Source organism: Nipponia nippon, unplaced genomic scaffold (assembly GCF_047370975.1).
Source record: "Nipponia nippon isolate SJK-2023a ecotype South Korea unplaced genomic scaffold, ASM4737097v1 scaffold_3, whole genome shotgun sequence".
Classification (NCBI taxonomy): domain Eukaryota; kingdom Metazoa; phylum Chordata; class Aves; order Pelecaniformes; family Threskiornithidae; genus Nipponia; species Nipponia nippon.
The window spans coordinates 60,698,081-60,712,710 of record NW_028262347.1 but is presented as its reverse complement, the minus strand read 5'-3'; the positions used below and the strand labels follow the sequence as shown (position 1 = coordinate 60,712,710).

Below are 14,630 nucleotides of genomic sequence, written 5' to 3'. Positions count from 1 at the left end.
ACTGGCAGGATGGCTTTCTAGGATCATTCTGTATATACTTCACCTTTCCAATTTCCTACTGTTGCAAGAAGCCTTAGCCATTAGTTGATCCCTTTCTTCACTTCTTTTCCCCCACCTGTTACCATTGGCCGTGGTAACAGCATCTGTGACATAAAGGATATTAGACTTGAAGGTTACCTCCTTTTTGGAGGCAGGGTTTTTTTATTATTATTTTTTGTTCTAATTGAGAATTTGAAGATTGTCTGTTCTGCTTGGTGAGCGGTAGGGGTCTGGAAAAGGGAAGGAGCATGTGTGATGTTTTGTTTGTGGGGGGTGGGGTGGTATTTTGCACCCCCCCCCCCCCCAAAACTTCAGTTCTGCTGTTAAAGTTGACAGGCATATGTGAAGAACTTTTTCTGCAGAGCAAGATACTGCTGCTGATCAATGTCCAGAAGACAGCCTCTGTCATCTTTCCCTTCTGTTGTGTGTCTTAAGGTATATGGATCCTAAAGTTAGTGATGAGTTTTCAAAATTTGCACAGAAGTTTTCCCATTACTGTGTGCACCCATAGTAATGGGACAGATACAGGCTTTTTTTATGTTTGATTCCTACTTAGATGCCAAAACATTGGACTTTATTTTTGTGAGTCTGGGTGCCTGAATGTATTTTGGGCCTTTGTGTATCTCTGACAACTATCTGCAGGTAATAGCTGGTGTTCCATCTTGTCCCTGTCCTTCCCCTTCTTTCCCTCACCCTCCGTCAAGCAACTGAGTTGCTGAAGGAGCACATTTTTGTTTTGTGTTGCAGGAATGGAATATTGCAAAACTTTCTATTGAATATGATTCTGAACCATTTGGGAAGGAAAGAGATGCAGCGATTAAGAAGCTGGCTAGTGAAGCTGGAGTGGAGGTCATTGTTCGAATTTCCCATACATTATATGACCTAGACAAGTAAGTTACCGTTACCTCTGATTTTAAAAAGAAAAAAAAAAGTATCATTGTTATGTAGTATTTGGTTAGATATGGTGTGCTACTTTCTGCACAGAGCACTTCATAGTTAGGAAGACTACAAATTTGTTTTGTGTTTCTCTTTTTTTTATCCATCTATCCAAATTTTATTACATACTGAGTAGAACCTTGCAACTCCAAAAAATGGTACATAACTGTATCTGAAATACGGTTTTGATTTGGGGTTCTTTTGAAAATAGTGGTCGTGTTAATTATCTGTCTTTTATAATGAAGTTACTCAAACATGCCTGTAACTTCTCCCAAATAAGATCTGTTGTTGTTTAGTTGTTTTGTTAGACTGTCCGTATTTGACTTGCTGTACACAAGTTAGTAGAAAGTCCTTTGTTTTTTAAAGAACCGTTTCCTATCAGTTATGTATCCAATAAGTAATTGGGGATTGTTTTATATCTGCATTGCCTTACTTAATGTCTTGTTTATATTTTTTCCACAGATCTGTTTAAATGGATTAGTATTAGCTCCCTATTATAGAAACATAATCTGCAAACTAGTCAAAAGTATGACTTGGCTTCTCTTAACATTGAGTAATTTATTGTGGTAGCTGCCCATTTTATTCTGTTACAAGCCAATGTATGAGGGGCAGCTAGACACATGGGAGGAAAGGGAAAGGGAATTATTTACTGCTTTGAAATCAATACATGTTTTTTTTTAATCCTGAATTGAAAACTCCTTTTCTTCTGTCCCCACCCAAGTACCCCCTGCAAATGAACAGTTGATTCCATCTACCACTTTGTAAATTATTTCTTTGAAGTTTTCCTGTTTCTGAGATTTTAGATATATTTAAGGTGACAATGCAAAATATGGAAACTGTGTTTTTACAACAGTCACTGTGTATAAACTACATCTTAATTTTTCCCCATATTAAGACAGTTGTAATACTGACTACTGTTCTCGATACCAGAATAGAAAAATAGGGGTTTTTTTATACAAATAGTATAGTCTTGCAGGTGACTTGGATGTGTCTTTATGTAGCTATAGTCTCTCATCTGCTTTGCTGATCTGTATTTTTCTTTGCCTTAAGCTGTCCATATTCATTACTTGTTCATGAGGGACTTTCCTCAACTGAGGAATGAAGAATAATTGACTTGGTTATAAACAGTTAATTTATATGTCTCCCTAGTGGGGAAAAAGGATGGTAAAATTACAAGTTCAAACTGTGTGGATTACCATGTATATCTGTGATTTTATATAACATGCTAGAGGCAGGTAAGAAGATATTTCTCTCTTTGTGTGTATAGGTGTGTATATTTTATTAAAAAATTATATACTATTCTCTGACATACTACTTTTCTCTTTCTTCTTTTTTTTTTTTTTTTTTTTTTTTAATCCAGAATAATAGAATTAAATGGAGGACAGCCTCCTCTTACTTACAAGCGATTCCAGACCCTAATTAGTAGAATGGAACCACTGGAGATGCCAGTGGAGACTATAACCCCAGAAGTAATGGAAAAATGTACTACTCCAGTTTCTGATGACCACGATGAGAAATACGGCGTCCCATCACTTGAAGAGCTAGGTATGTTCTAAGATTGCTTTGACATTGTGAAACAAGTAAGATGTAATCTACCACTAAAAGCATAATACTTAAAATAACCATGAGAGAGGTTCTACTTATGGTTATAAGTTTTAACAATATAACCATTGTTAAAACTGATGCCAATTATGATATACAAAAGGAACAAAAAAGGATAATCAACTCTGTAAATTTTAGTTGTTTTCTTTTAAATGGGAAGTCAGATAGCTCAAACTACACTAAGCACTGTTTGGCTTCATGTAATACAGCATAGCCACTTTCCCATGGTACCAAATAATCATTAAGCTACTAATGGTCTTTAGATACTTCATTTGGTATTAAATGCATTTGGTATCTGTGTGCTTCAGGTCATTAATCTGTCATTTTACAAGTTAATTAAAAAAACCTCTTGTCTTGCAATGCCAAAAAAAAAGATAATAAAGCAAATAATTATTTTAGAAGCTTCTTAAAAAAAAAAAAGTCTTACGTTTCTGTAAATTTAATTTTAAGGAATAGTATCAAGCTGTTGTCCTGTGAATTCCCCCCCACCATTTCCGGTTTCCCCTTCCCCTCCCTGAAGTAAAGCAAATGTGGTATGACCTCCAAATTGCTGACAAAAGGGCCTGGACAGATCTTGGCTAAGCTCTGACTGCTCTGTCTAGTCCGTTTGAACTCTTCGTACAACAGATCTTGCTTTTAAAGCCTTTTTAAGAAGAGAAGATCTCACTATACAGTGGTTAAACTATAGGCAGAAATGTTACCTCATGCACCTGGTGAACAGTCTTGGGGGAGGTGTGGGGGTGTGGAAGAAATCTTGTTACGTTCTTTTCATCTTTCTTTTGCGGCTAAAGTATGTGTTTATCATCAATTTGACAATAATCCCCATCTGTTATTTAAGTCGAGGTCAATGAAACCTAGGAATATACTGAAGATAGCACTCATGCTTTTAACTTGATGGAAGAAGTTTTTAGACATTCTGTAAATTACAATAGCAATTGTTGCTTCCTAGTAGTAATTTAAAAAAAAAAATTGTGGTTTTGGGATAACCCATATATTACAGAGCTGAGAACTTGAAAATAATTTGAAAAATGATAGAAAGGTCACTTTGTGCAAAAAAACAGAAGTGGAATTGAAGTAAGACCATTCAGCATGTAAAACTTGTAACATAAATTAATGTAAATGTAAAAGTAAAAATTGGATTTTGCTGCAAGTTAGAGGTATTGAATGTGCTTTGATAAGACTTGTTTGCACACTGTTTTAAAACTTGTACTTTGCCATGTGTCCAATTTAGAGTTACTATCAAGATACAATAAAATGTAGTCAAGCGTCAATATGCTAGAATTTGGTTGCCCTACAGTATAAGCAAACAAGGAATTTGCTTGTTTCAATTTGTTTTTCAGGTTTTGACACAGATGGTCTGCCTTCTGCAGTATGGCCAGGGGGAGAAACAGAAGCTCTCACACGATTGGAAAGACATTTAGAACGAAAGGTATGTTTCAAATCATTGGAAGTATGACGTATCTGGGAAACATAGTTGCTCTTTGCAATGGAATGTAAAAGGAATTGGGCGAGTCATTTTTAAAAAACCAAAACCACAAACTTGAACTCGAGGCCTGGATATAATGATATAAATCAAGTTGCTGTTTCTTAGTTTTAAGATATGATAGCAGGTTGTCTTCTAATTTGAATTTTAGACAAAGTCTGTGATAGTATTTTCTACTAAAAAATTTGTTTTGTTTTTTCTTTGGAGGTAACTTTACTTGAAACATACTTTTTATAACTTTGAAGGGGAATTTCTCTAAAAGCTAACGTATTGCTAGTTGTCTAGGTTTCCTCTGTATTTAAAAGAAAAGGATAGGTAGTTCTGGAAGACAGTTCATGCCTTCTGCATTGAGATGAATTATCTTCTAGAGATTCCACTGATTCAAGAGGAACCCCTAGATATCATAGGTAACGTGATCATCTGTCCAGTGTTTGGATTCAGTTGTAGGCAGTGCATGATTTCTCCCTTTATGTTTACAAGTTGCTACCTAGTCTGTAGCCTGATATTGCTGTGTCGTTTTTGTTTTGTTTTTTGTAAGGCTTGGGTAGCGAACTTTGAAAGACCACGAATGAATGCAAATTCCCTTCTGGCAAGCCCTACAGGGCTTAGTCCCTACCTCCGCTTTGGCTGTTTGTCTTGTCGTCTCTTTTATTTCAAGTTAACGGATCTGTACAAAAAGGTATGATTTCTTTGTAGTCAGCTACACATTCTTAGATGCCATGACTTTTCCCTACTTCTTCTCCTAATAAAATGTTTTTCCTTTAATGATGATCTTCAGGTAAAAAAGAACAGCTCCCCTCCCCTCTCCCTCTATGGCCAGCTGTTATGGCGTGAGTTTTTCTACACAGCGGCGACTAACAATCCACGGTTTGATAAAATGGAGGGGAATCCTATCTGTGTTCAAATTCCATGGGATAAGAATCCTGAGGCTTTGGCCAAGTGGGCAGAAGGCAGGACAGGTTTTCCTTGGATCGATGCAATTATGACGCAGCTTCGTCAAGAAGGTTGGATTCACCATTTAGCCCGACATGCTGTAGCATGCTTTTTGACTCGAGGTGACCTCTGGATTAGCTGGGAAGAAGGAATGAAGGTATTGTTTCTTATTCTTAAATTTCTTAAAGTGCCTGTTAAAGGTTCAGATAGTCATTCTAGAATTGTTGTTACTGTATGGTGTAAGTTGAATTTTAAACCTTAAACTGTGGCCAAAATTAAATCAGTTCTGATAAACCAGCGGTGCTGAAGTTTTGCCTGTTGAATGCCCCCCTTTATTGGAATATTACTGTTTTTTGCAGTCAGAATAGGTCTGAAATTCTTTTAAATTTGAGATTTCTTCCTAAATCTTGGCAAATAAACATGGATTACTCTTGTAATTCAAATTTCTTCCAGTCATACTGTGTGAACAGTTTTTGTTCACATCTCGCATCTGCTTCTCTGCAAAGGGAAAGCACCGCGTCAATTAAAGGGGGAAAACTAAAAGCTGAGAATGTCCTTTTTGCAATTTCTGTCCCTTCGCTCAATGTTAGAAGTGTGAGTATGGGCAACATGATTTCACTGAAGTTTCAGTGCAATTAATTTCTATGCAAGTGTCCAAGAGATGCTGAAGTTCAAATTACAAGTGTCAGTCTTTTGAAGAAAAGAATGGAATAACTTAATCTCAGCCTTCAAATCAGTTTTACATTTTTAGAAGGGCAGCACATCTTTTACTGAGCAATGACAAGCAATTAAAAATAGTTTATTTCTGAAATCTAGAAAAGAATTTACTTGCCATCAAGATTGTGAGCTCATCTTTATATATGTATATAATCTTACGAAATTTCACCTTTCTTAACATATCAGTTGTAAGCAAACACCTTTCATTTAAAAAAAAAAAATTGTCTTGGTTACACAACAACATAAGCTGCTTTAGGAATTTTCCTTTTGCAGTTCATAGATAAAGACATCGAAGATGCACACAGATAGGTAACTCGGCCAAATGACAAAGCTGTATATTACAGATAAATGCCAACTTGCTCTTTTGAAATAATACAGATATATGGAGGGCCCAGACTTGTGCAGTGGAAGGATGTTTAGTTCGTACGTCCGTAGCTAGCAAAAGTTAATCTGGCCTTCCACGGCCATGTTATTTCCAAAGTCTTATTACATGGCAGCATCTAGTGGAACAGTTGTGTGATAACACTTAATGTTCATCTAAAGATCTTGCTACATTATTAGTCACTTTCTATTTAAAATGTTTTTAAAAATGTTTTAAGATAAATCTTATCTGCTCTGACTGAGCAGAGAAACTTCTTTTTATACAAGTTAGTATTGTCTGTGTTAATTAAAAAACAATCAATGCTGGAAACTTGAATGTTTCATAACTATTGAGCTCCAGATTTAAAGTAAAACCCTCATAAATCTTCAACTTCTTCACGGGTTATTTTTAATGTAATAGGGGTAGCAATTACCAGAGAAGACTTTTTTTGTCTTCAGACCAGAGTTCGTTATCTGTCCCATCATTCCTCAGCATGCTTGGTGGTTCATATACCTCCAGGAATTTAAGTGTGCATCCTCAAAACTGTGACTTACTAGATTAACAATTGGCCTTCAAGAATACAATTTCTGAATGCTCGTGCTACCTTGAAACTGTTGAATTCTACTCTTGGGACTCCTTGCATAGTGAAAGGCACTGCACAAGTTGAGGTATTCAGACCGACAATTTGAGTTTGAAGTGTGCTTTGTATGTTCCCTGTTTTCTGGAAGTTTGCAAATCTTACTCAGTTGTAATGTGATGAAGCAATTCTTCTGAAATCAACAAATGCCACTTGCAAGCAGTCAGGCTCCAGCCATCTTTTAAGGTTTTATTTTTTAAGGATGTGTTTATGCAAGAATATGTAACTTTTGGGTTGTAGCTTTCTGAGATGTCTACTAGTTTTTTACAGGGTGAAAGCCAAACAGGCTCTCACACTTTTGTTCTTGAGTTCGGCATTTAGGTAAGTACTTGCAATTGCGTACTGAGCGTTCTGTGAATGTTGCCGGGTAAGAAAGAGTATTGTTGCGTTGAAGAGCTGGGTTTCCTCTGCTGAAATAAGAAACTCAGAACAGTTCCTGAAAAAGTAGGTGTCTCGAAGGTGTGCCATGTTCAGACTAACTTGTTGCTGTAATTTCTTAAGGTCTTTGAAGAGCTCTTACTTGACGCAGATTGGAGTGTGAATGCTGGGAGCTGGATGTGGCTATCTTGCAGTTCCTTCTTTCAGCAGTTTTTTCACTGCTACTGTCCAGTGGGTTTTGGCAGAAGAACTGACCCAAATGGGGATTATATCAGGTAAATCACAATCCAGAAGTTGCAGTGATGCATGGATGTTGCTTAAACTGTCAGGTGGGTTTATACTTAAAATGACCTTTTTTTTTTTTTTAGACGTTACTTGCCAGTACTCAGAGGTTTCCCTGCAAAATACATCTATGATCCTTGGAATGCCCCAGAGAGCGTCCAGAAGGCTGCAAAATGTATTATAGGAGTTAATTATCCAAAACCAATGGTAAATCATGCAGAGGCAAGCCGTCTGAATATTGAGAGGATGAAACAAATCTACCAGCAGCTTTCACGATACAGAGGACTGGGTATGGTTATAGGCTATTGGCTTTATTTATTTGAAAACTTCTCTTACCTTCTAGCAATTAATAATTTTGTCCCATAGCAGTGGTAATCAGGTGTGAGCTCAGTCTGGTGACCAAGGCTGTGTATCCAAATAAATGAAAATATTAGATGTAACCAAGAAAGGGAAGAAAGAGCTTGAGTGGAGTGCCTCTTTCCAAATCTTACCCAAAATTTTTTTTTTCTGTGGGTTTTTGGAATTTTTTGGGTTAAACTGGGTCTTCTGTGCATTCTGATACTCGTACAGATAGGTTTTAATACCAGTGATTAGAAAATTAATGTGGTTCATAACTTCAACCATACTGTATTTGCATTTGCAAATGCTGTTGCTCAAATACAGACCAGTGCAACCTCTGGTAGCATTCTTCCTAGTTAGGAAAGGCTGTCCCCTTTGCTCCGAGAGGTAAGCCGCATGCACTTGTATTGCTCAGGAATGTGTAAGCAGTCAGTGTGGTCAGATATTGGATATTGTATCAGGATGCGTTGCACTTCAATGCAACATAGCGAATACGTGTAACTAATGAATTTTGGAAACGTTATGCAGAAAAATATGTAGAAAATGCCTGTGAAGTAATTGTGAACTAAAATTACTTGGCAAGATCCGAGAAGTAGGCAAGACAGAGAGTTCTCTTTTTATAAAGGTAAACCACTCAGAGTGAGGGTGGAGAATTGGCTGTCGTGAGGAAAAAACCACATTACACTTAACCTTTTTTTGCTGTCTTTCTTTATGGCTATATATTTTATTTCATTGCTTAGGTCTTCTTGCAACAGTGCCTTCTAATCCAAATGGAAATGGAAATGGTGGCCTAATGGGCTATTCACCAGGAGAAAGCATTTCTGGTTGTGGTAGTACAGGAGGTCAGTCAAATTCTTTCAATACGTAGAATTATTGGAAATGAACTGCACAAACTTCTTTTATAATGCCCTTGGTGTTATGTATTATAAGAGAGCTGTTTTCACAAGACAGTTTTCAGTGCAAATCACAAACACTTTCAGTAAGTTTGGGAGTATTGGTATAAAGACATCTTTAGATTTCTTTTTTTAATCTCAAACATGTAAGAATTTTTAACCTGTTCCCCCCCCCCCCCCCCCCGAAAATTACTTACTAACATGTACCAAATAGTTTGATTTCAAAAGCATTTGAATGTGACTTTCTTCTAGAAGTCTACAAGCATCCTGATATTTGTAATAAGGACTGATTTGTGAATTTTCAAGTCAGAACTGCTAATTTGTAAAGTTTTTTAAGGCTAGCATTAGATTGCTTACTGGAATTTAATTCTTCCATAATGTCAACAACAATATGGTGGACAGTGTCTGAAAAAACTTAATATAGAATTTATCATACAGTTTTGATGAAGATTACTTCAGACTATTAACATCCTTATTGTAACATGCAAAGACTAGCATTAATTAGTTACTAAGGGAAAAAAAAATAGTATTAACATTGTATAAATCCATGGTGCATCAACATCCTGAATACGATGTACACCTCGGGCTCCTCATTGTAAAAGGATACAGCAGAACTGGAAATGTACTGGCTTTGTGTTCTCCTTAGACTTTAGTCAAGGTTAGAAGCAGATTGCAGAGGAAGATGGACCTTATTGTTCTCAGCCAGTACAGTTCCTCTTGAAAAATTAAAGTCTAGACTCCTTAAAGCTGGGTGCTTGAGCTTTTGTTTCTTTTAAGTTCAGAGATTTAGAAGACAGGAAGGGCTTAGTTTAAAAAAATTAATGTTATGTACACTCTTTTCTCCTTAAAGTTTATACATATATACTTAAATGTATACAGGTACTTAACACTTTTCAGATCAGAAATGTATCCATTTTGTAGGAGGTTACTGTGTATTCATCTGAATTTGCAAGTGAATTTGGAAAGACAAAAGCGTTAGAGCTTTGGACCTGTTCTGAGGTGGTTTAAAAAAAAAAACAACAAAAAACAACAACCACAATCAAAGTCTACCTCTTGAAAAGGGGGGGGGGAAAACCCCAACATTTAAAGTTCCAGAACTGGAATTGTATCTTCAGGTATGTTTAAGTCTTTTTCCTGCCTCTCCAGGAGCTCAGCTGGGAACTGGTGATGGTCATACAGTTGTTCAGCCGTGTGCCCTGGGAGACTCTCATACAGGAGCAAGTGGAATTCAGCAGCAAGGTATTATGGCAGTCCCTGTCTGTAGAGGATCTCCAAATCCTTGCAACTATGGAAAAACAGACAAAACATCAAAATAACGTGGATAGATTTTTGGTGGCAGCTGCTGTCTACAACTTGAACTGGTCTTGTTTCTGTTCTTGAAACATAAAAATTATTTCTTAGAGTGAACTTGCTTGTCTTGTCACTTTTATCTCTAAAATGCTTATCTAGAACAGTATTTGTATGTTTTGAGTGGGAGGGACCACAAGTGTGACTAAACAAAAATTAATAAACATTATTCCAGGTTACTTCAAATGAAAGATACGAAAGAAAGAAGTTCACTTTGTGTATTTGGTAGCAAAATTTGCATGTTATCTTTTTCCCTAATTTCACTACCACTCTTTCCATATATAATAAATTTCCACAGTTTTGTGTGGATATTCTCATATTGTGGTGGCAGACTTTTTTTACTTACTTTATACAGAAACTTAAGCTGTGGTTTGTGATAGATCAAAGTTGCAATCAAATTTAGCACAACTGTTTCTTTCTTCGCAGTCTTAACAGAGGTTGTGTGTTTACTGATCGTGAAAGACTGTAATCTCTGTTTTGTTTAAGCATACAGAACATAACCGGAACAGCACAACTGTTCAGAATAAGAAACCTTGCAACTGCTTTTGCTAATTTGCACTATTTATGCAGAGCACTCAGTGTCAATGTTGCCATTCAATAGTTTACGTGAACCAGAAAATAGTTTGCATCTTTAAGTTATTGCTCCCCCCCCCCCCGCCCCAGCTTAGTTATGCTAAGGATTTGCTAGTATTGCTATAAAAGAATAATAAAAAGGATGAGGAGACTTGGCAGAACAAATGTTAAAATTTATAACAATTTAGGATTAAAGTGTTTTGATATATAAACATTCTGCTTGTTGCAAATATAGTGCATAAATATGTACGCACTTAATATTGTTCACTCTGCATATATAAGTGCATATATATTTAACTGCTGTAGACTGCCATGAGGCTTTTTTTGCATAAGAACTCTTCTGCATTCAGGATGGTATCTGGCAGGATTTTTCTTGACGATGGAAAATAAATCAATTGGCTCCTTTTTGTTCTCGTAGAGAATGTAATTGTACGCTTGCTTGCAGTTCTAAATTTTATTTATCATAATAAATATCTACTGTATCTGAACAGGTTACTGTCAAGCAAGTAGTATCTTACACTATGCTCATGGAGACAATCAGCAATCACACTTATTGCAAGCAGGTAATTTAAAGAACAACAAAAAACCGAAACGTTTTTCCTGAATATATAAAGGTGCAATAGAGTCTTAATGTAAATACTGGTTTTAAATTATCAGGAAGAACGGCCCTTGGTACTGGCATTAGTGCAGGGAAACGCCCAAATCCAGAAGAAGAAACTCAGAGCGTTGGACCAAAAGTCCAGCGACAGAGCACAAATTGAACTGGTAAGATCTGAGACACCTTAAAGTTACACTGTTAATGAGTAAATTCCTGTACAGATTTTGTGTCTATGATAACATTTATGTCACTGCAATGCAAAGGATCCTAAATTATTGCTGTAAATTTTTCAGTCCCAGGTACTGTACAAACAATACAAAATCCTGGCTCTAGAGAGTTTACAAAGTATGAGATAGGAAGCAGTTATAAAAATAGAACCAGACCGAAGGTTATCAGACACAGATCAAGGTGTTAATGAAAGGGCGATGGATAAACTGGTTTCATTAGCAGAGCTGCTTACTTAGCTTCAGTTACTCTCTGCTCCCGCATCTAACCTTACGTTGTGCCAGCAGCACGGTTTGTGTGAATGTATGGTGACCTGAATCAGAAGACGAACACAACTTAAAAGGAAAGGCTCAGGGCCTGGATTAGAGTTTTAGACATAGAAGTGGGCTAAGCAGAACACATTTTAGAGAGAGACTGCAGAAAACCTGCAAAATGCTGATGTAGTTACTGCATGCAAAGATGTAGGGACAAGAAAGATGTGAAGAGTTGAGCATTTGTCATTGGTCTGTAACTGAAGCAGGATGCTCAGATTGCCAGTTTGTCAAAGAAAACCGTGGTGAAAAGTACTTGAATTTGGAGGAGGCAGCATTGCTAGATAGATATAATGAACAGGTGTGAAAATGTGTAGAGAGAAGCAGCAAATTGGAGGAGGAGTTTGATTTTTGTGAAATCGAGTAGATAACTGGATTTTGTGTTTTGGATAAAGTTACTTAGGAACAGGCTAGAGAAAAGAGGAGGCCAAAGATGTTATACCCCTTCCCCCAGCGAGCTTGATTTGAGAGGAATAAGGAAGATGACCTGAAAGACAAGTTAAAGAGTAATTATTTAGGAGGAAAGCCAAAGAATGGAGGGCTGTCTGAAACAAGAGGGGACAAGTTTTCAAGACTAGGAGTGGCTGCATAGATTAAAGGTGATTGAGATGCCATTCCATCCTTACCTTTTACAAAAAACAAGTTAAGCGTTGATCATTATGGAGTTTGAAGAATAAGTAAGAATAGCACATAGGCAAGATAATAGAGAGACTGGTGGAACTGGAAGATAAGAATTCCATACAGCAAGTATAGAAGATGCTTTCAGCATCTCTAGAGATAAAAAGGGAAATTCAATCCGCTTCATTTGGATTTGACAGCAAGATCTAATTTTGCTTGTTATATGGTGTCAGCACTTTGACAAAGTTAATGCGGTGCATTATGAACAATTGTGTTGTACTGATTTGATTCAGTGAAGAACCACAGCATTGTTTCCATAATGCCTGTCCCCTGAAGTGAGCCCAGACCTTAGCGATTGATGCATCTGCTATTTTCTCACATACTGGAAGCACTGTAAACTGTGCTTCTGTGTTCTCAAACTGATTTCTCGTACTCGGATGGGCCTGAGTGAAACATAATTCCAAGAGAGTCCGTGTTCAGTAGCTGTCTAATCCTTAGTATGTGTAGATTCATTCAGCATCCATATTTTGTATTGCAGAATTCCTTAGGTGCTCGTGTCTGTGTAGAAGAAGTGCCTGCAGAGCGAACGTCTGGTTCCTGTCTAAACTCTTTTTCAATTGAGAGTCAGGTTGGAGGGGTTTCTAGTTTGGCAGAGGAGACTGATTTTGTTAGGGATATTCAAAGCATGCTGCAAAAGCATTATAGCCAAATACAAAAATCAGCCAAGATCATACTCAAAAACACTGCTGGCAAAAGGATGCGCACCTTCTGAATAGCACCAAAGTACGGAGGACGTTGGGTTTCTTTTTTCTTTTTTCTTCTTCCCCTCCTTTCCCTTTTGATCTCTAAGGAGTAAGAAATAAGAATTCCGAGTATTTGGGCCAGTACAAATGGGGACAGGGCTTCCTGCACTGAGAAGGGGGGAAAGAATACTGGTCCCTTGAAATATATCTGCGGCCTTCAAAGATTCGTGACAAACTGCTTAAGAATAATTTTTTTCTTCTTTCTTGCAGCATTATTGGAAGAGAAGTTACTACTCAAAGAACACAGAGGACAATTCCTGCTACTCTGATTTGGAACTAAAGTGTTGTGAGAGTACTTGTACTAAAATGGCATACTTTTTCATAAATTATTTTCAATTGTTCTCAGTTGTTGTAAGCAAGTCCAATTTTTGGAATGCATTATTTCTAACTGGCATTTCTATGGTTTTTAACTTTTTAATGACTCTTTCAAAAGGGGCAAATTAAGTTTTGTATATAAAGGATTTGGTGAAGAATTTGCTAACTTAATGTAAATATAAACATTCATGATTAGCGATAGACCCATCAATATATTTTTGATAATCTTTCATGTATATGGTAGTAGGAAAAGCTGTAGTGATGTTACGTAAAACGGATGGACATAGAAGGTTTTGAAGTTTTTAAATTGTTATTATTTTTAGATTCCAGAACTTGACCTCTGTATGATCAACTTCATATTTTCGTAATGTAAGTGCTTAGGACTGTGTTTAATCAATTACAGTAGAGTTGTAACCTTTATTAATCACATCTGTATATAAGTCATATGCCAATTTTTTGTCAAGTTGTAAAATTTTCATATATATGTCCAGTCCTTGTATTTCCCAGTTGCCTTGTTCAGTAATGACATACCTTGTTAATAAAATAAAATTGTATGTATAGGTATGTATGTCTGTCTTTTGTGTACGCTGTTGCTCTGGTACGTATTTCTAAACAAAACTGTTTCGGGGAAAAAAGAAGGGAAATGTAATTTTTAGACGTAATCTGGAAGCCGCGAACTGTGAACTATATTACCTTTCACTTCAAGTTTCCTGATAACTGAAGCAAGACACTATCCAAATTATTCAGGCCTTTTTGTTGAAATTGCATGCATGTATGTATTCTTACGATTAAATGTTTTTCACCAACGTATTTATTAAGCATTTCTTCAAACACTAGGTTTTTGGGGGGTTTTTTGCTATAACTACAATTTGCTTGATAGCCCAGTAGTCTTTCCTCCACTGTAGCTAATTTGCTGCTCTTCGAGGATGTTGATTTCTAAAAATACATCGGGTTTGCTGACTACTCGGTCAATACTGTCTCAAATGTTTAGAGAAGTTGTATCTAAATGTTTTCTCAGACCATTAAGGTCTCTGAAGAAGCAGTCTGAATTACAACATTCTACATATAACTAGGTCAGTTACCTACTTGAGTGGGTGCACAAATTAATTTTCATGGGGGAGGAGGTAATTATCTTGTTCTTAGCATCAGGTGGGTGACTTCCAGTCATGGGGCACTTCTGTGTGTCGGTTTAAAATTCAGGTTTATTGGGTTAACAACATACGCAGCAGGGCGCTTCCTG

General features: G+C 36.8%; 1 protein-coding gene across 3 annotated transcripts in view; it reads left to right on the top strand.

Annotated features, from left to right (window-relative positions):
• CRY1 (cryptochrome circadian regulator 1) overlaps positions 1–13,954 on the top strand; it is a 38,802-nt gene extending 24,848 nt beyond the window's left edge. Inside the window, exons 3-14 of one of the 3 annotated variants that reach the window (XM_087764154.1) lie at positions 787–929; positions 2,336–2,520; positions 3,918–4,006; positions 4,599–4,739; positions 4,839–5,150; positions 7,210–7,361; positions 7,455–7,657; positions 8,448–8,549; positions 9,747–9,839; positions 11,012–11,083; positions 11,178–11,285; positions 13,286–13,954. In XM_087764154.1, coding sequence (XP_087620280.1) covers positions 787–929; positions 2,336–2,520; positions 3,918–4,006; positions 4,599–4,739; positions 4,839–5,150; positions 7,210–7,361; positions 7,455–7,657; positions 8,448–8,549; positions 9,747–9,839; positions 11,012–11,083; positions 11,178–11,281 — 1,596 coding nt within the window. In that variant the 3' untranslated portion in view covers positions 11,282–11,285; positions 13,286–13,954. The remainder of the gene's footprint in view (positions 1–786; positions 930–2,335; positions 2,521–3,917; positions 4,007–4,598; positions 4,740–4,838; positions 5,151–7,209; positions 7,362–7,454; positions 7,658–8,447; positions 8,550–9,746; positions 9,840–11,011; positions 11,084–11,177; positions 11,286–13,285) is intronic. The other 2 variants (XM_087764156.1, XM_087764155.1) reach the window with 2 other exon arrangements.
• The last annotated feature ends 676 nt before the right edge of the window (positions 13,955–14,630 follow it).